We start from the raw sequence: 24,119 nt of genomic DNA, 5'->3' as shown, positions 1-24,119 counted from the left end.
CGTCCTTTCCCTTGACTCCCGTTTGACGCTTTACTTGCGCTGGTTAATTACCTCCGTTTGGAACATTGGATTTGTCGTCGTCGATTGAGTGGAGCACGATATTTTTTGTTTCATGGCAATTTTTTTATATATATATTTTTTTTGGCGCGGTGAGGAGAGTGGTCTTGATTTTCTCTTCTCTTCCCCCCCCCCACATCCCTCAAAAAAAAAAAAAAAATAAAAAAAATTAAATCTCCTATTTTTCCCAATCGGGATTTTATTCTGTTCCTTTGTGTTTGCCTTCTGATTGTTGGTTGCTTTTTGCGGGAAGGGAGCAAGGAATAGAGAGATAGTAAGGCAGTGGAGACAGCGATAAAGGGGGAGGGGCGAGGTAGGGGGTCGGGGGTGCGGCCCGGGTCAAAACCTGCACCATTCTGCTTCTCGTTCTTTCGTCTCCGATTTCTTTTCTCTTCTTGGTGGTGGAGCGGAGGGGACGGTCGTTGTTCTCTCCTTTCGTTGGCGTTTCCTCAAACGCTTTCGGCGTTCGTCCGTCAAGGTTGGAAAGCGCTTGGCGTGAGGAGCACGTCTGGAAGGAACAATGAAACGAAGTGAACGACGGCCGGACGAACGCTTGAGAGCGTCGAGGCCCGAGACGACGGCGAGAGTGGGCAAGCAAAGCTAGCGTTTGGCATGGATTCACCCGGTTTGTGTCTCGCGGGACTGCTGACGATTTTCAAACCCGTTTTATCTCGTTACCCGGCGGCGGTGGACCGGAGGTTAGGGAGGGCCATTGCGTGTTCCGAGGAGAGAGAGAGAGAGAGTGTGTGTGTGTGTGTGTGTGAATGCCTTGAACGAAGAGCAGTCCGCCTGTCGGGTCGTTCGTTCTCGGTGCGAGGTGAGTCGCGCCGTGCTTCAAGCATCCATTCAACAATCCAGGGGTCGGGAAGAATCCCTTGAAGGGCATCTGAGCAGTGTCAGGTGCGATGATGGCACTTTTCCCCCTATGGCCCGCGAGATCTTGCCGTCTTTGTGAGTGAACGTGCTCCAGACGCTCAGAGGGAGCCCTCCGTCTCGGTCAGCCTCGTGCCGGTGACGAGTTGTGAAGGTAGAAACGTAATGTTCATGAAATCCCGCCTTGTCGTTGACGTCCTTCATCTATGCTCGCGAAGTCGTGCAGGTGGCCTCGTGCATTCATCCTAGTTCCTGCTGTGTGTTCAGGAACATATGGGCTTGTGAAGTATACGTAATTTCTGTACGTCGATCTGGTCCTCCAAATGGCACCTCAACTTCATCTCCTCAGTATCGGGGACCATACGGCGATATCATTCAAATCATCTCGTTCAGCGTGTCTGAGTCGTGTCAATTGAGAAGGATCCGGTTACTGTAGTAAGGATAAGAGGCATAACAAACAATGCCTCTCCAAGGCTCTCTCCTTTGCGCTCCCAAGTTCTTCAGTTTGCTTTTTTCAAAAACCAAAGTTTCGTTCCAAAACTGCACATGGAAGTCTGCATATCCGATTCGATTCTGCTACTTGCTTACGAATCGTTGTTGCATTCAAATAGAGACTCTTTTAGTTTGCCTAAAGTACGAACAGCGGCATCAACCCTTCGGAGAAAGCAGTGCAGAGGAACGCTGCTTCTTTCTATCCGCAGCTATGAGTACTTCCAAGTTCTGGGCGTCTTCAGAGAAACGTAAGCGCTGGAGATGTCGAGCCCAAAGGAAAGCATCACGAGTAGATCCCTAGTCATAATTGAAACAGATTTCGAGTTTTCATGAACACAGATTTTTTTCGGGCGTTTTGCTGGAGCTTCGTCATCACTTCGTTTCGTTTAATCCCTTGTGATTTCTTTCACGAGGTACGGCGTATCACCATCGCCGGATATGCTCAGAGACTCGTGTCAGCTTAGCTGGCCGTTCGGAATCCGGAATCTTACCGCCGAATTGAGCAGCGGCAGGTCCGACATAATCGTAGTTTTGAGTGACCGCTGCGCTGAAGCACTGCTCTCGTGTTATTTTTTTTTTTTTTTTTTAAAAAAAAAAATTGTCACACTACACCTCTCCATTCAACAGAACGTAAATCGGAAATCTGGCTTTTGATTTGCTATCCATTGTCAATTGATGTTTACAAAACCCAACCTGCTGCCCATCACAAGGCTCACGATAGAATTTTTTTTGTTGGTTTTTGGGTGTTGGGAATATTTGTGTTTCAAACTGATCTGAATTTCTTTGGAAGCTTGACAGTGAACCAAGTTTTGCTCCTGATTCGATCGGATCGCCGTGGCAATAACTCAACAAGAATGCCCTTATATCCTTATTTGGCTTCCATACGAGGGCTTAATTGAGATCACAGATTACGAATAACCTTTGTGCTTAAAATATGTTGTCCAAGGTTGACGAAGCCTCGATTAGAGGAAGTCTTGGCAAACACCAGTACTGTGTGAAAATCACTCCGTCATAAGCATCATCAGCTTAATGCAATTAGCCGATCTTCTAGTGGTATCTATGAATCATGACACGTAATTTTATAATTTTATCCCCTTCAATGCTTAATTGAAACGGGCTTTTGCCTTTAGCTCTTTCACGAGCCAGTTAATGAGCGCCAGGACATTGCAGCGAGCCCTGCGATCACGGAAAATTTTTCAATGCCTGATATGAGAAAATATGCTTTGCTCATAAAGAATTCCTTCTTTGGGTTCTCTTCACACAAATGCCCAATTAATTTTGGTAGGTCACAGCTTATGGCTGAACTAAGCTGTGGGCATTACTCCCGGGAGTGCCTAAGACATAGGTTACAACTTCGGGAAGTTCGGCGAGCTCCACTGCAATATGGCGGAGAGGAGCTGCGCAAGATAGATGCTTCTAGGGCTATAAAACAAAATTGGGATTTCGAACAAACTTTAAGACTCGTCAGCCTGCGAGGCTCAGCACGAAAAGCTCCCCATTAGCATTACATAGCAAGGCTTGAAGTTCGACCTGAGGCCAATGAATACAGAACCGGAATCGTGTTCGTTTCTGAAACTGCATCATAGATACAACAAGCAGCTCTACAGAACTAAACATGACTGTAGGAAGTTTGTACATTTTGCTCGCGAAAGTATTCGGTGACGTTGAGCGCACCCTGGCTTAGTCTGACCGAAATGGGTACAATGCAGTACATCGACAAGGGCGTGTATGCAGCCTCGTTGGCTTCGATTCCACACGTAACCTTCGTTATATTCGCCACGGTGCACCTCTTTCCAGACAACTTCAGGGATTTATTTTTCTGCCGAGATCATTATGTTGTGATAGCCTCTTGCCCAGCTTTTCAAAAATGGTCAATTCAATCTAGCATGCGCGAGGTGGAGCTAGAACTTGTTGCAATTTAAACAAAGTGGCCAACGATTCGAAGCTGATTCCGTCTTGAAGAAAGAGATGACAAATTTGATGTTTCGGCGAGAAAAATTCCTTTAAAACTTGTTTCGGCCTTATTTAACGAAAGTGCAGGGAAACGGAGTCATGACTAATATCCTGCTTTTCTGTTCACCTGGTTCAATAACCTCTCTCCACCTTGCAATTTTGAGATGTTTTGACTCAAAGCATCAAAAACTCTAGCCAGATATACATCTGTCATTCCACCCGCGCTAATATGAGGATGAATGATGACATTATGAGCATCCCAAAGGGGGTCATGAGACGGCAGTGGCTCTGGATCAGAAACATCCAATGCAGCCCCTCGGAGAGATCCATTCCGGAGTGCTTCAACGAGAGCGTCCTGTTCTATCGCTGTACCCCGAGAAACGTTTGCCAACAACGGCTTTCGCCCACTGCTGCATAAGATCTCCAATTCGGTCTTACCAAGCAAACCCGTCGTCTCCTTTCTGCACGCACCTATTAGGCAAATCATAGCTTGGAAGCATGTGTCGATGATGCACTTACGTGGATGGAACGCAAAGAACCAACATGTCAAGGTCTTGTGCGAGAAATTCATGTAAGCTAGCTTTATCCCCACCATGGTACCATGCGGACGGTATCTCGCCGCTAGGGTCTCCGGTGCCTGGAACGATGTATCCGCTATCTCGTCTTGATTCGGGAGTGCTTTTTGGGGTTGCAGTGTATGCCAAAACAACCATTCCCATGGCTTTTGCATTGCGAGCCACTTGTCTGCCGATGCTGCCATAACCCACGATGCCAAGCTTTTGGCCGACAAGATTACGCACCATGTGTGCGTCTCTACCGCTTGAAGTTCGCACCCATCGTCGGTTCTGTTGCTTTTCATGCAGGTAGTGATAATCCCAATTCGTAATCAACGCTGTCATCATAACCCATTCCGCGATTTGGGGACTTGCACAACCAGAAGAGCTCGTGATAGATATCGAAGGATTGTCGTAGATTGCTGTTCCAATCAAGTGATTTACACCTGAAGAAGCTAGATGTACAAGTCGCAATCTTGGGGCGTCTTTGATACTGGACGGTACGTGGAACAAGGTGACCAAGATGGTGACATTTGTCCAAATTTCTGACATTATTAGACTGTGCACCAGATGTCGTGGCCACTGAATTACTTCCCTACTGGTATCGTACTATCGGAATCGAATGCGCCGCTTGCAGGAGCTTGTGCAAAATGATAGACGACTTTGGCCTGAGGGAATTTATGGCGTAACGCATCCACAGATGCGACGGGCTCAGAGACCGGTAAAATGATTAAGATGTACTCAGTTTCTGCGGTCATGTTGTTCCGATCAATACAGAGGGGGCACATTCAGGAATCAGATGCATCCTTATATACACGGCGCAAATATATCAAGCTGCATGTACTCGGCATTGCAATCCCGAAACTCGCACCAACGGAACAACTTAGGCGATGCAATGATCTCTGGTATCTGCAATCGACTGCATTGAAATATTGTTACTAGGTTTGCCGCCATATCTGCTGACCTCGCTGAAGCATTTTGCTTAGTTTGATAACTCCAGGAGTTTCTGATTTTGAACATCATGCCTTCTCTGTCTCAACGCGCGACTTCGACTGCTCGACTCTTTTATTCACAAAAGTGGTCATGTATTCACTGATATCAGTCGCAAACCATGCCACAATTAGCGCCGTTGCGCCGAAAGCGATTGTGCTGAGATACACGGTGCTAAATGAAGCTGACCACGCACTCTTCTGCCCAGCACGCGCGGCAGTGATTATGTTGTTGTTGATCCCCGGCACTTTACTAAGAGCTGCACTTGTGCCGTTTGAAAGTGCTGAGAGAAGCTGTGCAACACTATTTTCAGGAAGCCCAGCCTTGAGTACGGCCGAAGTGACCCGTTGGGGCATATTGGTCTTGAGCTCTCCATTGTAGATGGCGAGGTAAATGCTACCTGAAATCAACGTGAGATTCTGCTTTTAAGAGCACCACGAAGGTACGCACTTGCAATAGTACCTGATACGGCACGTGTTGATGCGAAAAACGATTGAGCCGTGCCAATTCGTTCTGGTGGAACGACTAGTCCAGCTACGACAATTGCCACAAGCTCGACCCATCCTATAAACAATCCATTGCATATCGTGATCTGGATGCATGAGCGTTCGTCCAAACGTTTAAAAGGATGAGTTGCTTACAGCTATGGCAAACGCTTTTCGATGCTCATTTCCAAGCGCCATAACGCCTCCAAAAATGGTGAGGCCGATACACCCAATAACCATCTGCCAGCGAACATTACCGAATCTCTTGAAGAGAGGTCCCGTAATTATCTCTCCTATTGTTAGAGCTAGACCGGTAGTGCACTGGTCGAGTCAGCTGAGTTTGTCGGTTGAATTCGTGAAGGAAATCATCTCACTGTCATCCAGCCTATGGTCTTAATATCCTGTGTAAAGAGATTTGTAACTTGCATTGGCCAAAGAACGTTCATCGCCTTCTTAAGTTAGCTGATTGAACAACATGGTGTTTTTCAGGACACGTATAGCCCACATAGAATGACATTTGGCCGACTGAGCCAACAACAACTGCAATCCAAAAATTTCTAATTCTGAATAATGACATTGGAAGGAGAGGCTGTGCCAATTTCATAAAATTTTCTGCACAGGTCAGTTGCCATCGAATTCTTCGAAGAATTTCCATACCGTATAGGACAAATGTTATCAATCCCAAAATACCTATGACCAATAAAACAATGATTCTAGCGCTACCCCAGGGATATTGTTTCCCTCCCCAAGCTTCTACATTCAGCTGAATTCTAAAAGGTGATTTCTTGACTTACAAAGGCCAAGCAAAAGACAAATGAGCCCTCCGGCATACAGGATAAATCCAAAGTAGTCGATAGACTGGAGCTGATCTAGCCTTGATTTGCGTGACTGAAGTTGATGGAAGCCAGGAGGGAAATAGCAAAGAATGAAAAGGACTAGCGAAACCGCAGAAACAATGCCATGGAGCCAGTAACACCACCTAGAAAGTTGGATTCAGCATCGTTACCGAAAACTGCTCGCTAATAAACTGACCTCCAACCACCAATGGAGTGAAGATTCACGACCATTGTACGCTGGTTTGTTCGTCAGCAAACTATTGCTCAATATAAATCACGAAAGGAAAACATCTATGATGTTATCGCAGGATTTTGCATCAGTCTATAAAGGAACACCCATATAGTCACTGTGCAACGTACATGTGTTTCGATGTGTCCACTTACTCCAATAATTGGCCCAAAGCCAATTGAAGGAAGGACCAATAGGGTGATGACTCCCTGGCTCCAACCACGATACTTATTTGGGACGATTTCTTGTGACAGCAGAGGGTACAGGACCTGTCCGCTGCCAGCCATGCCTATGAAAACATTGGCTCCAATAAGCATATTTACGTTTCTTGAGGTCGCGGATAGTACAGCGCCAATTACGCTAAACGTCTGAGCCCCAATCATGAAGTAGCTGTGAAATTTGTTAGTTGGAGCGCGCTCGAGATTTGCATATGTCACGAAAGTACCGTCGCCCGACAGCATCGCTGACTGATCCCACTAAAAGTAGGCAGACGCCCTTGATTAAAGTGTTCACCAGGCTGACCAAATAGATGTTTGGGGATGGCCCTTGATCTCATCAGCATACAACTCATAATTATTTTTTGGAAGATCGAACCGATGTCTTGATTGATAATGTTCAAAACATTGACCTTATGGAAGTCAGTAGTTTATCCTGTCGAGTATGGGCTTTCTGTTCGAACCGGTACTGCGTATCCCCAGAACAAGTTATTTGCAAGCAAAATGATTGCCAAGCAGGAGCCTAAGAACTTTGGACTCTTCCAGTAGCCTTTTTGGATTTCCTCTGCAGCTGTACCGACCAAGTTGGGAGCTTCTTCCTCTGATAGAACTACGTGATCGTGGAACTCAGTTTGACTTTTAAGATCGGAGTTATTTGCCATGCTGTCAATGTCTACGGCAACACAACCTCGTTTGAAAGGTTTGAATTGAAGGATATAATGATAAGTAAAGAAAAGCACATAGTCGTGAGACTGGCCAGGGGACCCAGAATATATAAAGAGAGATTTGAACTTGACACTCGGTGACTCTACTCAGGAAAAGATTGTCCAGTGCGGATGTAGCAATAATCGTATCGCAAGCTTTGACGTTGTCCAAAAAGATCGCTAATGCGTCCCCGGATTACAGATTGGAACCCCACATGTTTTGAGAGGTTTAGCGTGAGCATTTTTCAAGCTATACTGACATCCTATCCAACGGTTGTCAGTTTAGTGTTATTAGCATTTTGCGGGGAACGTCGGTACAACAACTCATCAAGGACCGAAACCTTGGCATGCGGGCACATCTTCAGTTGTCAATGCGTCAAAAATACAACGGAAGGGATTCCAGATCTGGTCAATTCGATTCATGAAAGATAGGTTAACGGTAAGAGGGCTTGTAATCTTGGAATCAAATTTTGAATGAAGGCAGGTTAAAATGATACAGCCACGTAAAGAGACAGATTAATTTGTTCAAACTGGCGGAGAAGACAATAGCTGCTAATCCAACTTGTTTTTTTCTTTCAAAAGTTCCATTGATCTAGCCACGTTTTCATGGCTTCTGCGTCAATGGGGCGCAGATCTGCCATTGTCTTGCTTACGCGACAGCCATTCTCAGTGACAAACTCGAGGCTGCGGTTCCCAGTTTTTTGGAGATCAGCTTCCATGCCAAGGAAGAAATCTAAGACCTTTAAAGCAGGCATCGCCTTGAGATCGGCCTTCCCGGAAGCCTCAATCTCTACAAGCTTTGCAGTCCATTCCGGGAATGGCACTGGGGTAATCTTCCATCGATCGACAATAACAGGCAGCAATTCAGACCATTGTGTCTTATGAGGGTTGACAAGGTTGAAAACTTGGGATTTGTTGTTTTCGTGTAGTTCGTGGAGAATGTCGAGGAAAATGTCAGCCAAGGTGTCTATCGGAATCCAGTCTATGGTTCCGAGAAGATTTGGGATAACCCCAAGTTCCTTAGAAGTTTTCAGAAGTGTTGGAAACCATTCATTCTTGTTCCAATCACCGGCTGTGAGGGACAGAGGGCCACCGATCTGGCCAACACGCAATATGCTGCCGCTGACACCGCTCTCTACGGCTGTAGCTAGAATGCGCTCAGACACATACTTGGATTCTCCATAACCCATCTCTAGGGATACAGATGAATCATAGACAACGCGCTCGGGAACGGGTTTTTCCTTTCCATTCATTGTACCCCAATTTTGAACTGCAGATACTGAAGAAACAAATGCAAGATGGGGTTTTCGTTCACTTCCCAAGCAGAAATCAATGAAATTGCGCACACCTTGAATATGCGTTGCTTCGAAGGACTCCAATCCTTGGTTGAAATTCACAGCCCAAGCATTGTGTATGATAACGTCGCAGTTTTCCTGTAGCATTGTAAAGATATCTCGTGATAGTCCAAAGTCCGTGTCCCCGAAGGCAGCTCGGAAGAATCGGGACTTGACAGCAATCTTTGGGAGCAAATTTACTTCGCCGTGCTGAGAAAGAATCTCACGTTGCCGGCTTTCGGCATTAGCGGAGCGATTTAGACAGAAAACTGTTGAGACGCGGTTGTCGCGAAGAAGGGCCTTCAGGATGTGTGTGCCAAGCGAGCCAGTGGAACCGGTCAAGATAACTGAGATACTTCTGGATAGTTTAGAGGTGTATTTTGCTATTATTGATTCAATACGTTCATCTCGACGCCTTGTATACTGTGCTGTGCCAGCCTTAGAAGTTTGGTTCAAAGTTGCATGCAGATAAGCTGTGAGCTTATCAATGGAGGAGTTGTCGTATATCGTTTTTGGATTGACTTCGACACGTTTCACGGCTTCTTGGTTCGTACCAATCCATGACTTGATCTGAGCTGCGAATTCCGTCGTTTGAAGAGAATCAATGCCTGCATTGAAGAAATCGGCATCATGCGGGAGTTTGCCTTTGCTGCTGAACATCTCCGAAACGTAGCCGCTGATGAAGTCCCGAATAGTTTCCTTGTTGATGGGTAGCTTCAACTCTGGAACACCTCTCCTAGATTCAAGTTTTTCTTCGTACAAAGCTTCAATTTCAGTCTCGAACTGCAGAATGTTTCGACCACGGATAACAGTGCCTTTGCCAGCTCTTATAAACGGTTTGTCCGAGCTTGCAATCATAATTTTGGAAGGGTAAATGCGCCCGTGTCCTGGTCCTTCAGCGTTGGCTTTCTGCACAGTTGGCCAAATCCTGCTAATGAAATCATTGTCCGACAGCCCATGGCCCTCTACAGGTTCGACAATAAGAGCAGCTTGAGCTCGAGCCATTCCAACAATCAAAGCCCCACGTACCAGTGGGTCACCAGTAATGATACCTTCCATTATAACTGGATTAAATTTCTCTCCGTTAGCTAGGACAATCACATCATCGCGTCTGCCATGAAAGCGCCACAGATGTGGCTTCTCTGGATGTTGCACAAAAAGGTCATTTGTACGGTATGTTTCTAATTCAGGGAAGGTATGATATATCTGCCTAAAGAATAGCAGATCTGGGTTTCTGTGAATGACCATCTCGAATGTGCCGTCACCCATCGGTACCATTTCATTCTTGAGATAAGGGTGCCATTCGAACCATTGCCATGATTCGCGATCGGGAACCAATGTCACCTGGGTGCCTGTTTCGGTTGATCCATATAGCTGACAGATATCTGTCACTTGACTTAGCTTATCACCAGCGGCTCTGGCAAGTGGGCCTCCTGTGTACATGATAAAGTCAAGTTCTGCGGCTTGCTCAAACCCACCCGGAATCTCTAGAAGTTGTTCAATCACTGTTGGAGGACACCAGGCAGCCCGAGTTTTAACAGCCTTGAGCATGTCGCTGAGCATCTGGCCGTTTGGCGGTTTTTCTGGTGGACCCATGAGTACGGTACAAGTATAGAAAAGCGGAACATATGTCATAGCAAACAGGCCTGCAAGCTAAAGGAATAATTTTAGCGACTGCAAATTCTAAGTAAGGTTTTACATACGTGAAAAGGAGGATAAGGGTTGTAAAATCGACCGCCACCAGGAAAGTTGTACATTGCGTTATCCTGATTTCGGCGGCCAGGAACCTTTGGAATGAAGCGTAAGCTGTCGTAAACAGAGAAAACGCCATTCGTTATTGTAATTTGCTTTGGAAAACCTTAAAAAGAATCTGCTTAGCCACTAATGAATTTTCGCATAGAGAAAGTTGTACCTGTTGATCCAGATGAATGGGCAATTATTACCGGCTCTTTCCAGGATGAGACCCATTGCTTTGTGTAGGGGTAAGGCTTTGATGGTGCCTCCAACATATCGTTTAGTGAAGCCAGTTCGAACGTTTGCAACTCTGGTTTTTGGGATTTGAGCTGGAAAGCCGTGCTTGCAAACTCACGGGAATGGAAGAGTTTCGTGCAGCTTGCATTCTCTAAAACGTGCAGATGTCCAGCCTCAGCGTTTCTCACAGAAGGAACCATAAACTCTTCGGCATCAGTCTAACGAAAAATATTAGGGCGAGCTTTACGTACCACGTAGCCGCATTTAACTGCTGCGAAGAATAAGATCGCATATCGCACATCAGACAAGCCGAGATAAGCGATAACCTCGAAGTTATCGCTCCGGCCAATTTTGCTCTCGAGCCACCAAGCAGTGGCGTTTACCGCATTGGCCAGTTGTCTGACGGTCACATCTCGAAATCCGTCACTGATCTCTACTCCAAGAGGAATTGTTGCCCAAATTCGTTGGGGCTCTCGGGCTGCAAGATCATCGACAGTTTCAGCGATCAGTCTTTTTCCATAGGGTGGATCCGCTGTGATAGAAGTTGATGTTTGCTCGCATATGGCCTTGTTTGAATGCAGCTTTGTGCCGTTAGGCATCTGGATTTTGCCATTTTGGAGATATTCATTGCCAAAGTGCAAATGTTCGAGAGGAGTAGCTAAAGTCATCATGGAGCCCATCAGACAGACCAGATCCGATATACTCGATGTGTGCTGTGGAGTTTCAAGCTCCTATTAGATGGTAAAGATTTGAATATTTTTGGAAGCGAGCAGTGAATATCACTTAAAGGAGCTTACAAAGGACGATTCACGAGGCTGCTACGCCTATAAATTCGAGAACATAATTGACATCCTCGTGCCGAGAGCCGTACGAGAACATTCCGCCGGAAATTGATATCATTTTCCATCTGAACAGTGGAATCAATGGCCATTGGGTTTTTTTTTTTTTTTTTTTTTTTTTTTTTTTTTTTTGTTTGAAGATATTCGGTTACTCGGTGCAGCACCAAATATGTAAACTAATGCAGGTGTCAGTTTAGCAACATTTCTCCGCACAAGGCCGGAAAAGTAACGACCAATGGCTTGCTGGTAATAACAAGATGCCGCTAAAGTAGGCTCGGCTCATGCCCATCTAAAGTTGCGTACCAAGTGAAGACAGTGCCGGAAAACACATGCAAGAAAGTTTAGCATTATTAATCTAATTTCAGCTTCAAGACCATCATTGTTAGAAACAATAGCTTCGACTAGCAGCCTCAACAAGTTCGAACATTGGCAAAGCACTCATGTAGCCAACGTGATCGGCGCCAGCCACTCTCCAGGTATATTCGGCATCACTCTCATTGACCTTGACCGTTTGTGTCCCAGTACCTGCCGCAGCCGCATCGGCAAGCAGCTGAACTTGGCAGCAGTTCTCAAGCGACATAAACCACCATACACACGCTTCTATTGTCTTGCCGCATGTCAAGAGCCCGTGGTTCTGCAACAATGCTGCCTTGCGGTGTCCTAATGCCTTGGCGATCTCTTGCCCCTCATCTGGACCAAGCACTGCTCCACGGAAGGAGGAATAATGAGCAATGTCGTTCCAGAAAACGCAGGCATCTTGACTGAGAATGTCCAAGTTGCGACCCAATGCACAGAAAGCCTTGCCAAATGTACTATGGGCGTGTGCAACACAGTTGATATCAGGCCGTGCAACGTGAACTGACTTCAAAGTCAACTACGTCTTCGTTTCTCGAATAGAGGACTTCATCTTACCAGCGTGGTGAATCATATATGCTGCCTTATTCAATGTTTTGTATGCCCCATGCTCAACAACATTGCCATTGGCGTCTACTCGAATCAGGTCCTTACTCTCAAGCGTTGGCCATGGTCTTCCAAACGGATTGAGCCAGAACGATGTTGGGTCAACTGGATCCTTGAATTGACGATTAGCTTACGTCTTGCGTTAAGAGATATTGCATTACCCTTAATGTGATGTGACCTGCTATACCACAATCAAATCCAAGCTTGGCGAAAACTCTGAATCCTAACGTCAAGCGTGATTTGAGATAGGCCCGTTCTTCATATTTGTCTGAAAAGACTGGTGGCGCAGGTAAGGACTCTGAAGAAAAGTCTAGATTTCTGTTTTCAGCCTCAGAAAGCTTTTCATCTGTTGCAGGCTCCTTTATTTGTGCTGGCAGGATGTCATTCGAGTTCGACTCTGGATTTACGACCTGGTTCAAAGATCCAATCTCAATGGACTGCTCTGTGACATGCTCAAGCAATGTTGTGACGGTCATTGTTGGTGGTGTAATTTCGAACACAAGTCGCGAAAAGCTGTTTCAAAAGAGAATTTGTATATACAACGAGCAGCAGCCGATGCAAAGTAGCGATCAAATTTGATCCCTTTATTTTACTGTGTTTTATTAGAGTCTAAATCTATTTCTGCCGTAATTGCGCGAGAGCATGGCGGCTTGGTGCTTCGAGATCCCGCATGTGCATTATGTCAGTATAGCTTTCCTCTCCGCATGAGATCTTCAAAAATCGGAACTTTTTGACAGTTTCTGCTTGTAACCGGCCTATTCTTCGAAATGTGGCCAAGCTGATAGCATGTCTCCATGCGATTGCTCCAAAAATGGTCTAGAGAGGCTGGATAAGTATTTCCACGCCGAAACTACACGGACCCTCTTCAATGTCGATTTGGCAAAATGCTGCAGATATTATTGGCGCCTGTCAGTTTAGCGCATTTCTCCATTCCATGCATTGGGTATCCATCTCCACAGTTTCTCCGCAATGTCAGTTTAGTATATTCTTCTCCCCCAGATTCTGGCATGACAAGCACGAAACAATCAGTCAGAGAAGCCATATCGGCCATCCAACATGTCAACACGAAAGTTAGTATCTGCCATGAGCCATGAGGAGCTCGCAATCAAGCGCTTTAATGATCGTGTTAATCAGCAATATTCAAGAATAAGAAAACGGAGAAAGTTGGATGAATTGCAAGCAGTGAACAGGCAGCTTACTGCAGAGCTGGATGCCGCAAGAGAGGAACTGAAATCCTACAAGCGGAGAGAGACTGCTGTGCGAAATGCTCTGGAATGGATTTCTACCATGATCAATGGTTCATCAACAGAAATCGAGGACCCGAAAAATGCCGTCCCCAGGGAACAAAAACACAAGGAACAGAGTATAATCGATACAGCAGCTTCATTGACGGATTGCAAGGTCCTGAAAGCGACTGTCGCACCATCTGACGAACTGGCCTACGAGCTTCCGGATGTTAGCTGCACTTTTGATGGCTTGAACGGTGCATGTGTGCTCAATCTGCCCGTTGAATTCGGTGACGGCGCCTGGGTGAATCTTTTGTCACCCGACGACTGGCAGGGCCAAATGGCAATTGACTGCTATAATCAACCCTTCGTTCCGCTGAATATCGGGGAGAGCTCGATTGTCCCGGCGGGATCCTCAACAGAGTATTACATGTCACCAGAATCTCATGATCCTCAAACCAAAATCCAGAATGCAAATCACCAGGAGAGCGTCAGAGGCTGTATCTATCAACAGCCTAGCACAAACTTACCAGCATGGAAAGCGCTGCCGCTGAACATTGGCCCGACAAATGAGCTGGACAAGGTCTTACTTGAAGTCACTGCTCTTGGACGGCAATGGAAGAGCAAACAGGGCGACTTCCATAGTGAGCTTTCCCACCCGTCCTTCCCAAGTGTTTCGTCGTTGTTAAATCGCGACGTTGAAAACGACCAAAGCACCAATCCTCTAGCTGCGGCGATAGGGAAGTATACCGTCACCACGCCGGTTGTGAACTTCCCCCGTAAAGTCGCCTTTCACTATACGGTTGCTCATCTTCTGCGATGGTTGGTCAATCCGACGGAAGAAAGCTTTAGCCACCTGCCAGAGTTCCTCAGACCGACCGTCATTCAGAGAACAACCCCCCACCCTGCCTGGATTGATACTGTTCCGTGGCCGCAAGCTCGTGATCGCATCATCCAGAACTACGAAATCTTCGACTACGAAGTCTTTAAGAAGGTCACAACACATTCTTCGATCAATTGGCCTTACGCAGACCGTGACATGTTCATGGCAAAGCAAGGCTCGAAGCAAATGACGCTGAATCCGCAGTTTGTTCGTCACATTCTGAAATTGAATAACTGGACAAATGGGCCAGAACTTGCAGAGGCCTTCCCATTCTTGAGGGGTTGGCCGACCACGCCACCCCTTGAGGACTATAAATGGCCTGAATGAGGGTCCGATTCAGCTGAACAGATCCCTTCGTGGGCATTGTTGCGGGTCAGTGTTTGTAGTTCCGATCATATCTTCTCTGGTCCACCAGAAAGGTAAAAGGTTTGGCAAATTCCCTGCCTGCGATAACGGATGCAATTATTAATCCCCTGGATATGTTGTATGTGCAAAAGGGTTCGAAGGACATAGATCGCGTCGCCAATCACCCCCAGTTTTTGGTCTCGATGTCCCATCCGACCTTCTGGGTTGAACAACGGATGCACAGCCCTTTGGCCAAACATCTTCCCAAGTCCGTACTCACCCAACTGTAGCAAAACGGGCAGCTTTCAATGTCATATTATAAGCTCATTTTTTTTAAAAAAAAAGAAAGAATAAGGTTGGAAAAGAACAGTCAGACCGCTCCTCTCGATTTCCGGGCTGAATGAACATTGTCCCCGGATCCCTTTCCAGAATTCAGGCGTCGCCATCACATCGCTGGCTTATATCGTTGCAGAATCTTTTAACGTTTCTCGATGTTATTTTCCCGCGCAAAATGACGCATTTGCGCATTTACACATCCGACAGTACTGCGGCTGTTCGCGGAAAGGAGCAGACTCGAAATAGAATTTGAAGTCATCGCAATCGCCTGTCGCCGTTCAACCCACTTATACGATGGGCTGTCCAATGGACTCTTCGGGCCTGACCCACTGCTGGCTCTGAAGCACAAACTAGGGGCCCATATCATTCCAGAGATTCTACCATACTACGTTAGATTTTCCTCGAAACACCACCATGCATTCTTGCCGCTAGCTTTGGTCTGACAAGGCCTTGAGCTTCTGAATGTTCCAGTGCGGCGACAAGTCTTGGATTCGGCGAGGGCTGTGTTACACCTAACGGCGGCATTGGGTGCAAAAAGTGTCGAGAGCGACGGCACTGCATTTTCAGCGCTATCAAAACAACTGGCAGGAAATCTCAGGTCGAGGATGAAGTCACTGGTAGTTTCAAAAATCACATGAGAATCAAAAGCCATATCTATGCGGCAACGAAGCGCCATAAAGAAGTGAATACGACAGAACCTTGACGTCTCGCAAAGGTCAGACTGAGTTCGAGCATGTAGGCTCAGCGTATATGTATAAATTGGTGTCAGATTTGTGAAACAGGTTTCCAACGTCTTTATGCTGATGGCATCAAAGATGAGGCCATCCCAATTTCGTTACTATATAGCAGTCGTAGATAGCATTTGACAGCAAAGACTGTCCCGAATCTGTGCTTTTGAATACTTGTTTCAAGGCATCGAGAAAATGTAGATAAGTATGCAATGCCTCATCTCTACCCTCAAACAAATATGACCCAACTCATATATGCACACAAACGTACAATTCTGATCCTGCGTGGTGAATCGAAAGCCCTTTCATACGATCTGCCGCGGGCAAATGACTAGACTCTCATTTCATACTGGCGGCCGGCAGCAATATGTAATATGTACAAATAGTTCCTATACCTGGAAATCGTCACTGAAGACGAAAAAAAGCGCATACATCTCACCATGAATTCTGTTTAAACATCCTGCTGGATCGAGAAGATCGTAGACGTATGGTGGAGTGTCAGATCGAACCGCTAAAAATGGGGTATAAACGTCGTAAAATCGATGCGAGGCGCTCTTAGTAGAGTACCTGTCGAGTAGCGTATCGTTCATGTCTCCACGTAATGCCGTCATAGCCAAATATAAGAACGGAAGGTACGCAAATCTCATTCGAAACGTGCGACTCTTCGGTTTTGTTTCCTTCCACTTCTCTCCTTATGAACCAACAGTCTTTCCACCACAGTCCGGGATGATGAGCCCCTTCTTCAAATTGCGGTTGACGTCCATTAATCCCCACTTATCTTCCCAATTCTCATTTGCCGTGTTGAACTGGATCTTCCACGGCTCGTCAAATGCCTCAAACCTACGTGGCATCCATTAGCAAGCGTCAAATGGTAACATGTCTCCTTAGCTGTTGGATCAACTTACCAAAAGTAGTCTGTCCCGTTAGCCATTGCCTGACACACCCAATCGTTCATTAGCGTATTCATATTTGGAATTGATGCCACAGCACCCTGAGTGCTGGTTGCGCAGTTCGCGCCGTCACCGCAGTCGTTGCCACCCGCCGATGGCCACCCGAACTCTGAAATTATGTGCGTTTTGCCGGTCATGCCCTTCGTGACTGCGACATCGTGATCTTGCCAGAAAGTGTATGTCCATCCCGCAGCCTGGTCGATGGGAACGCCACCAAAAAAGGGGTGAATATTGGACATGACAACGTCAACCTCCGAAGCTAGCTCTGCCGTCCAGTTGTCGCCAAGGTCGGATGTGGCGACAGGCAAGTTGATGTTTCGCGCTGTCAAATTTGCCTTTGTCTGGGAGAGATAGGTGCCAAGCTGGGCAGCGGTGAGGTCTTTGCGGAACAAAACCTCATTTCCAACGACTACACCCTTCATGTTGTCAGGACCGTATTGATCCAGGACGCTCCACATCTGGTTGATCTGACGTGTATTGGTTGTGTCATTATTATCAAGCCAAACCCCTAGCCATATTTTCATGTCAGTAAGTTGTAGGCGATCGATGGCGTGGAGCACCATTTCCGTTTGGTTGCAGTCTGTACCATACAACCGTACCACGTTGGTCAGTTGGCTGAGCACAGCCATGTCGCGTGTGACATTGTTCTGGCTTGGTGGGTTGGTTAAACACGCTGGGTATTGCGCCCCCAAGGGCGTGTATGCGAAACCAGAAAAGACTTTGTGCAGATCGGGGTTGTTCATTAGTTTCTGAATCTCGGCCGAGTTCTTGGACAGATCACCGGAGGCGTCATCCGCAGCCGCAGATTGCGAGCTGCTTGACTGTGAATTGCTGCTGTCCTTGTTCTGGCGTAAGACGCCGACAACTGTACCAACAACAATACCGGCGATGATCAAAAGACCAACAACGATGAATCCTATTTTCTTCCACTTTCTGCTGTCTTTGCTATTGTCCGCTAGCCACACGTTCTTCTCGTCAAGCCCGCCAGGCCGGTTTGCAGGTATTGAGCTGTAGTTGCCGCTGGGATCTCTGTTGAAGCCGCCGGCTACGTCGTCACCTATGGCCCCTGCGCCTATGCCAGCACCACCAACCGCATTAACTCGTGACGGATTACTTCTATTAAATGGCAAATTGAGACGTGAGGCACGTTTCGGCTGTACAGGGAAATCATCGTCATCGTCGAGTATATCGTTCGGGTTAATCGCAGCAGCTGATACCATCTGCTCGTGGGATCGTGACATCGGTATTGATTGATCTTGGTACTGATTTGGGTATAGATGTCTGCTAGGCGTAGGTGAATAGTCCTGGTATTGCGCGAAGCTCCTCGAGTCAGAGTGACTCGGCGTAGAGATACTAGGTGCAACTGCAGCGGCGGCCAGCGGGGCTTCCGAGCCATACGAGTCATGGGAGCGGATATCGTGCCTGTATGGGGCGGAATTGTCATATTCATGATCCATCGAGTTCATGTAAGGATTGCTTTCGGCCATGAGTGCATATTGACTCGCGTTGCCTGGTTGGGAGAACGCCCGATCGTTCGCAATACCCTCAGCCAATGCAGCTCCCACTCCTCCCGCCGCGCCTCCCATAGTCGGACTATAGTCGCTGTTTGCATACTGGTTTTGCCTCGGTGGTGACGGCCGTCGTGCTTGTGGGGGGCTTCTTGAGGCAGGTGGCGGGTACGCAGGTAATACACCCGCAAAATGCATGGGAGGTGAGGGCGAATCGTCTCTATTTATGGGTGAGGCAACAGGCTTCCGAGGCGGGCTCCCGGGTGCATTGCTGTATGGTTGTTGCTGTGACGAGGTTCCAAACCGTCGTTCGTTTTGCATTCGGTGGAAATTCGAATCTGCGTGCATGCTCGGCTGCAATTGCCGGTGTATGGGAGGTGGAGGAGGAGAGGCATAGGGGTCGTTTTCTTGCTGCAGCTGCGAGCCGCCGAACGAGGTCTGGAAGTAACGATGAGCATCTGGAGAAATCGTATGCGACCATACAAATAGTCTCATGTACGTGTTCAAGGAGTCTTACGTTGTAAGGATTGTAGCCTCCTGACATGTCGGCCTCCTCGCTTCTGTTTAACCGGCGTGGAGACGTCAGACGAGGTTTTTGTCAGGGTGCAGCAACGAGTAACAGCGACCGTCCAGCAAACCTATTCACGTTGTATCAATTCCTTTTGACTGGTCAGCCTTCCGCGGCGAGAGTGACACAGGCGAAGAGAATGTGCGGGAGAGGCAGCGAAGCAACTGTGGAGAGGCGACAGACCAGTGCGGGAGAAAAGAGGGTAAGGGCTAATTGGAGGTCTTGCTCTCGCGTTTCAGGCCAGCGGCTGATCCTCCTCTTGGTCGGTTGCGGAACGCAGTAAGCAAATCAGAGCGAGAGTGTACGTGCAATCAAGTGAATGCTGGAGTTAGACATAAACTTATTCTCTCTTTTTCGCTTGCTCTTCGAGAGAGATTCACCTTAACGAGAGTGTGTGTGACTGTCATGAGAAAAGACGGATCGGGTGGAAAGAGGCAGGGTGGAGTGGTGGTGATGATGTTCCCTGCTCAGAAGTGGCAGGGCTGCGCCTCTCCCTACTGCTCTCGAAAGCCCAAAAGGCCGTGTCGTTGCACCGGCAACCCGGTCCGGCCACTCACGTTCGACACCACCCAGCCCACCACCCGCAAACAATGTTTTCTGGCCCCTTCTCATGACACCTCGATCTAATCAAAGTGAAAATCGCTGTCTCATCGCCGTCTGCGTGAGGTGGCGCCGAGCATACTCCCCCTAAGATGTGCAGAGGTTTCCTCAGACAAGCGCCTTCCTGCACGTGCGCAAGTGTACAGAAACCCATCGCGACTGCTTTGCGCCTCTCATGACCGCCTCGCACCTGCCCACTAACTGCCGGTGCGGCCTGCGCTTGCCCGCTGAGACGATGCGCTAATCACGCACGATCGCCCCGGCCAAAGCCCCACCGCTTTCCCGCTTACCCCAATAAATCGGCAATGGCGCCTTCTATTTCAAGAGTACAGCCCCATGCGCCTTTCCCTCTTTGACCGTCCTGACCCAGCGCCGTCAGGGCCTTTGCACTCAATCTTCGTATAAGTTTCCATTAAAAGCGCTCTGCAGCGTGGTGCTGCTGACAATGCTATTCACATCTCGTGCTTGTTGCGTCGTCGTCGTCTTCCCGCTTTCGAGGTGGTATGACGATCAAGTATACCACGTTGCGATACTTGCACCTCAGCGTCACGCCTTAAACGTCGTTTGAAAATCGGACGCTCATCTACTGGCCGCAGTACTTTTCTTGCCTTTCCGTCCGTCGGCAGGTGCTGTTTGACTGCGGCTGTGCAAGGCGAATGGGTACCTGCGTTGCGGGATAAAGTCCGTCAACATGATACGTCGCATTCTGCTGCGGAACCTGCCAGGTACTTGAATCAAATTGCTGCGACTCTTGCGCGTGAAACAACACACCTTGGCTTTCAGAACTGCGCAAAGCGTTTATCCTTGGCACATCTGTAGCACATATGCCCGTCACATCCTGATGCTTCAAGCCATAGGCTCGAGAGGGCAGTCTTATTTAGGATGAACGCTTGCAAGGCACAGAATGCTGGTTACCCGCACCCTACTCTTCCCGCCCTATTACTGTGACGGAAAAATATGGAACATCTGAGCCGTAAAGTCCATGCACTATCATGTGTGAGCTAGCTTGTCTTTCTTGCATCAGGTGGACGGACATGTATCACTGGTCGAAGTCTGAAGATTGAATGAGCTGATTGCTAAAGCTTTTTATAGTGGTTAGTTAGGTAACGAGAAAAACGGATGGCCATGAAAAAGCTTGGATTCCACGGCAAAAGCTTGAGATGTGCCGGGAAAGAAGATGAATAAAAACGTTTGCGACTTCAACAACGACGTGTCTTTAATAACATCCTTCTTTTTCAATATAGGTGTAAGAGCACGGGCCCCTCAAGAATATGACTCGTTCATATTCTAACCATCTGTTATAGACAATTTCAACTATACGTACATGGTTTGTGAATTGGAATTTTTGTACTGCTAGACACTCCAACATATCGACGAGCGTGAGAATTATTCGGCCGTCAGGGTCGGCCCACGGATTTGCAACTCCACAGTCTGTCTCCATGTGGAACGCTGTGGGCCTCAATTGTGTAGCTTTGTCATATATGCCCGTTGCGTCAACGTATTTGAATCTCTTTCTTTCCGTCTTCCTTCATTAATTGTCTTTTCCGCATTCAGCTCTGGTGGAATTCATAACGGCCTGCTTTGATCCCGCTCACCAAGTTCTCAACCAAGAGGCAACGATGCCTCACCCTAGCACAATCCATCACATGATAATCAACCTACACGCTCCTCTCTATGGAAATACGTCGCTAAAGACCGTATCAATGACGGATCAACCTCAATCCTTCTGGCCCAACAATGTTGTCATGTTACTCCTCTCCACTTGTGTTCTCATACTCGCACGACCTGCAAATCAAAATCTCCTTGCCGTTTGCCACAAATGAAACATCCTCTTGCCACTTTCTCAGAAGTGATTCCCATCATTCCCGTGCCCGGACACGTTGCTGGCCTTGCCTAATTCATCGTCGGAAGTGTAGCGCTTCCTAGCAGTTTTCGTAACAGCAACGCAAGCTTCGACGCAAAGTTCATTTTAGGAAGAGATATGACGATGGATGCGCTGCTCGTATGTGGCTACTTGACCTGTACTATGCTTCTCGCCAGATTATCATTCCTCATACGAACTGCGTTCACATTGTGAATATAGTGGACATACAGAAAGCACATGGTAACATGATGTAGGCGCTCGGGCACGGAGAGATCATCGTAGAGGTTTACTTGTGGAATATCTGGGTGAGTTTTCTCAAAATCCCACCCCGCCTGAGCAAGCCACAACACTTGTTATACGAACTAATCTCTTGCCCAAGCATTGATGACATCAAAAAGGGGCAAATATTTGATCATCTCCACACCCACATGTCTACTCGTCATCGTCACTCGCTTAACTTAAATTAAAAGCACCCACCTACGCAAAATGAAGAACGTTCTGATTACCATAGGGATGTGGTTGCTACTCTACATGCTTCTGGAGCTCGGTGATACGATCTCATGCTTGAAGAGCACTAGGACCGGTCAGGGCTGTGGCTGAGAGTCAGTGGGCTGTTCGTTGGGGTCCTGGTTTTCGGTCACTTGAAGCTTGTGCGGGCTCTTTGTGGACTCGCGAGGAGGCAGTTGATTGTTGATCAGATTGGAGAAAGGAACGCCGAGAACTTCAAGCTTGTAGTAAAAGGTACATTTTAGAAAGACGCTACAAGAGAGGAAAGCAGGCGTCGTCATCGCGTTCAAGGACGCTGCAAATCTGGCTTCGGTGTCCTCTCAGCCGCGGCTGGTGTCTCGTCTTAGTAAATGAGCGTGCTCTCGTAACGTAATGGAGCCGGATCTGCTCTCGGTGCAATCCGGACACGCATGGCAGAATGCAAAGCGTGTGAAGTTCCCGCAGAGGGTTTTTGCTGGGCCGCCACCACGTCGCTCCGGTCCGGTCAGTCGGCCGGGCGGGTTTTGTCTAATCCGCAACGGAGCGCATTATCACGGGCCGGTCTCGATTTTGCTGGACAGAGCGAAAGCTATTTAAATGCTTGCCCAAGAGGGACATGTGCCCGTGCAGCTGAGCGGCCGAGCGCGGCGGACCGGTCAGAGCATCTCAACCCAATCTCACACGGTCAGTGGGTTGCTAGCGGCCTCAAGCAGCATATTTGGAGTTCCCTCGAAGGGATTCGAGGCGGTCCCCATGAAAATGACCACGTACAGGCGGGAGGGTTTTGCATCTCAAGCAACGGTCCCGAACTTTGGGGTCCTCCACAGGCGACGCGCTTGTGCTGCAGACCAGCGTGGATAACGCAAGTCATCGGACGTCCCCATGACTTCAGCATGCAAAAGCAACAGCGGTCTGTTCGGAGATGTGCTCCTGCACGGCTAATTGGATCTCATGACGCCCAGCTCCACGATGAGAGGCCCCGGAGAATGTGTTTGCGGCGACGCCAACCAACTTTATTTCGACGTCCGCTCACAAGCTTCACCACTTCCGGTTTGTCTGTTGCGCGTCAAAACAAAGGCCACATTTGACGGTCCGTAACTTGAGAGACGTTGGCGGTGCCCAGTTTTTACTTGCCATTTTCAGAACTCAACACATACTGAAATGTTTGCTGATAGGTGCGGGGCTACGGAAAACAGCTCCTTTTTGCAGAAAGCAGGTCAGTCTGTGAGTCCTACGTCTCGTTTACAAGTTCATTTGAGGTTCTCGCGGTCGACAATGTTGCCAATGGTGGGAATATGGTGAGGAGATTTGACTCTCATTGTTGTGGTCTAGGACGAACGAATGGCAAAAGATGTGCATCGTAGTGGAAGTGCTATATAATTAAAAGGGAACTCTCATCGATTTGAGGCGAGAACGTATTTCACGAAATTTCTTCTGACTCGACGAAGATGCTCATGCCTATCAGTGAAGCTCCCTCTTCCATTTGTCGAGGTTTTTCCATCGTAAGCAAACCGGTGAGCAGAATATGACGGTTGCATCTAGGATCGCACAATTTGCCATGGAGCGAAGTGCGTCCACGTAGAGAAGGTTGATTGGTGTGTCGTACAAGATATTATCCACCTCTACGCGGCCTAGCTGCGATGATGGATTGCATTTCGTACACTACCGAAGCAAGGACGGCGCAAGAAGCTTGGAAAAATCGAGCTGGCTCAAAGCAAGCACATGTCATCCGGGTACAAGGCTGCCCAGTACACTGGGATAGAACAGCGATACCCTGCTCACAGGATGATATGTGCGACAAGCGAAAGTACAGATGCTTTCTGCATGACCCCGCCCGAGCTGTACAAGCTGTTCGGTGTGGCGATCAACCCCTCCAGTAGGGTATTCACTGTCTTTCTTTCAAGTCATCCATGCGAAGGTCGAAATAATGCTGGAAAAAGACAAAGCGGAAGCTTAGACAGTGCTCAATGAATGAGGCGCCCAATGCACGCCAGCTTGTTGGACGTTTATCGGATCCTATTTGTTTTCATGATGCGCAGCCTCTCAAACTTGGCGTAAGAAGACTGGTCGGCGGGAGAGAGCGCGTCGACCTACATCACCGAAATAGCGTCTATGACCCGCATCAATGCAGCG

General features: G+C 47.7%; 4 protein-coding genes across 5 annotated transcripts; all 4 read right to left on the bottom strand.

The window, feature by feature from the left end:
* Window positions 1–3,478: 3,478 nt before the first annotated feature.
* PV09_04281 (uncharacterized protein) lies at window positions 3,479–4,687 on the bottom strand (the record flags this gene model as incomplete). The annotated part of the gene is made up of 3 exons (XM_016357604.1): window positions 3,479–3,836; window positions 3,895–4,474; window positions 4,540–4,687. The coding sequence occupies 3 exons, from the start codon at window positions 4,685–4,687 to the stop codon at window positions 3,479–3,481; spliced, it is 1,086 nt and encodes a 361-aa protein (XP_016214396.1).
* Window positions 4,688–4,948: 261 nt separating this feature from the next.
* PV09_04280 (uncharacterized protein) lies at window positions 4,949–7,346 on the bottom strand (the record flags this gene model as incomplete). The annotated part of the gene is made up of 11 exons (XM_016357603.1): window positions 4,949–5,319; window positions 5,370–5,511; window positions 5,561–5,725; window positions 5,779–5,853; window positions 5,910–6,016; window positions 6,062–6,154; window positions 6,199–6,383; window positions 6,575–6,859; window positions 6,915–7,014; window positions 7,064–7,097; window positions 7,149–7,346. The coding sequence occupies 11 exons, from the start codon at window positions 7,344–7,346 to the stop codon at window positions 4,949–4,951; spliced, it is 1,755 nt and encodes a 584-aa protein (XP_016214395.1).
* A 4,568-nt stretch (window positions 7,347–11,914) lies between these two features.
* Window positions 11,915–12,968, bottom strand: PV09_04279 (uncharacterized protein; the record flags this gene model as incomplete). Its single annotated transcript, XM_016357602.1, has 3 exons — window positions 11,915–12,390; window positions 12,445–12,604; window positions 12,654–12,968. The coding sequence occupies 3 exons, from the start codon at window positions 12,966–12,968 to the stop codon at window positions 11,915–11,917; spliced, it is 951 nt and encodes a 316-aa protein (XP_016214394.1).
* Window positions 12,969–16,046: 3,078 nt separating this feature from the next.
* Window positions 16,047–19,496, bottom strand: PV09_04278. Of its 2 annotated transcripts, XM_016357601.1 has the most exons (4): window positions 19,220–19,496; window positions 18,986–19,127; window positions 16,916–18,906; window positions 16,047–16,850 (listed from the first exon to the last, which is right to left on the bottom strand). In XM_016357601.1, exons 2-4 carry the CDS (start codon window positions 19,010–19,012, stop codon window positions 16,703–16,705), a joined length of 2,166 nt encoding a protein of 721 aa, XP_016214393.1. In that variant the 5' UTR covers window positions 19,013–19,127; window positions 19,220–19,496; the 3' UTR covers window positions 16,047–16,702. The 2 variants fall into 2 exon arrangements, with proteins under 2 accessions (XP_016214393.1, XP_016214392.1); XM_016357600.1 differs by having other exon boundaries at window positions 18,986–19,496.
* Window positions 19,497–24,119: the final 4,623 nt, after the last annotated feature.

This window comes from Verruconis gallopava (assembly GCF_000836295.1).
Source record: "Verruconis gallopava strain CBS 43764 unplaced genomic scaffold supercont1.12, whole genome shotgun sequence".
Lineage (NCBI taxonomy): Eukaryota > Fungi > Ascomycota > Dothideomycetes > Venturiales > Sympoventuriaceae > Verruconis > Verruconis gallopava.
Note: the sequence above shows the minus strand (reverse complement) of the source record. Positions and strands in the feature narration are given on the sequence as shown.

Coding starts and splice junctions, on each gene's coding strand:
- PV09_04278 (XM_016357600.1), bottom strand. CDS start 19,012: ATGTCAGGAGGCTACAATCCTTACAAC. Junction 18,907..18,985: donor GAGGCTACAATCCTTACAAC/GTAAGACTCCTT, acceptor CGTTACTTCCAG/ACCTCGTTCGGCGGCTCGCA. Junction 16,851..16,915: donor AACGGGACAGACTACTTTTG/GTAAGTTGATCC, acceptor GATGCCACGTAG/GTTTGAGGCATTTGACGAGC.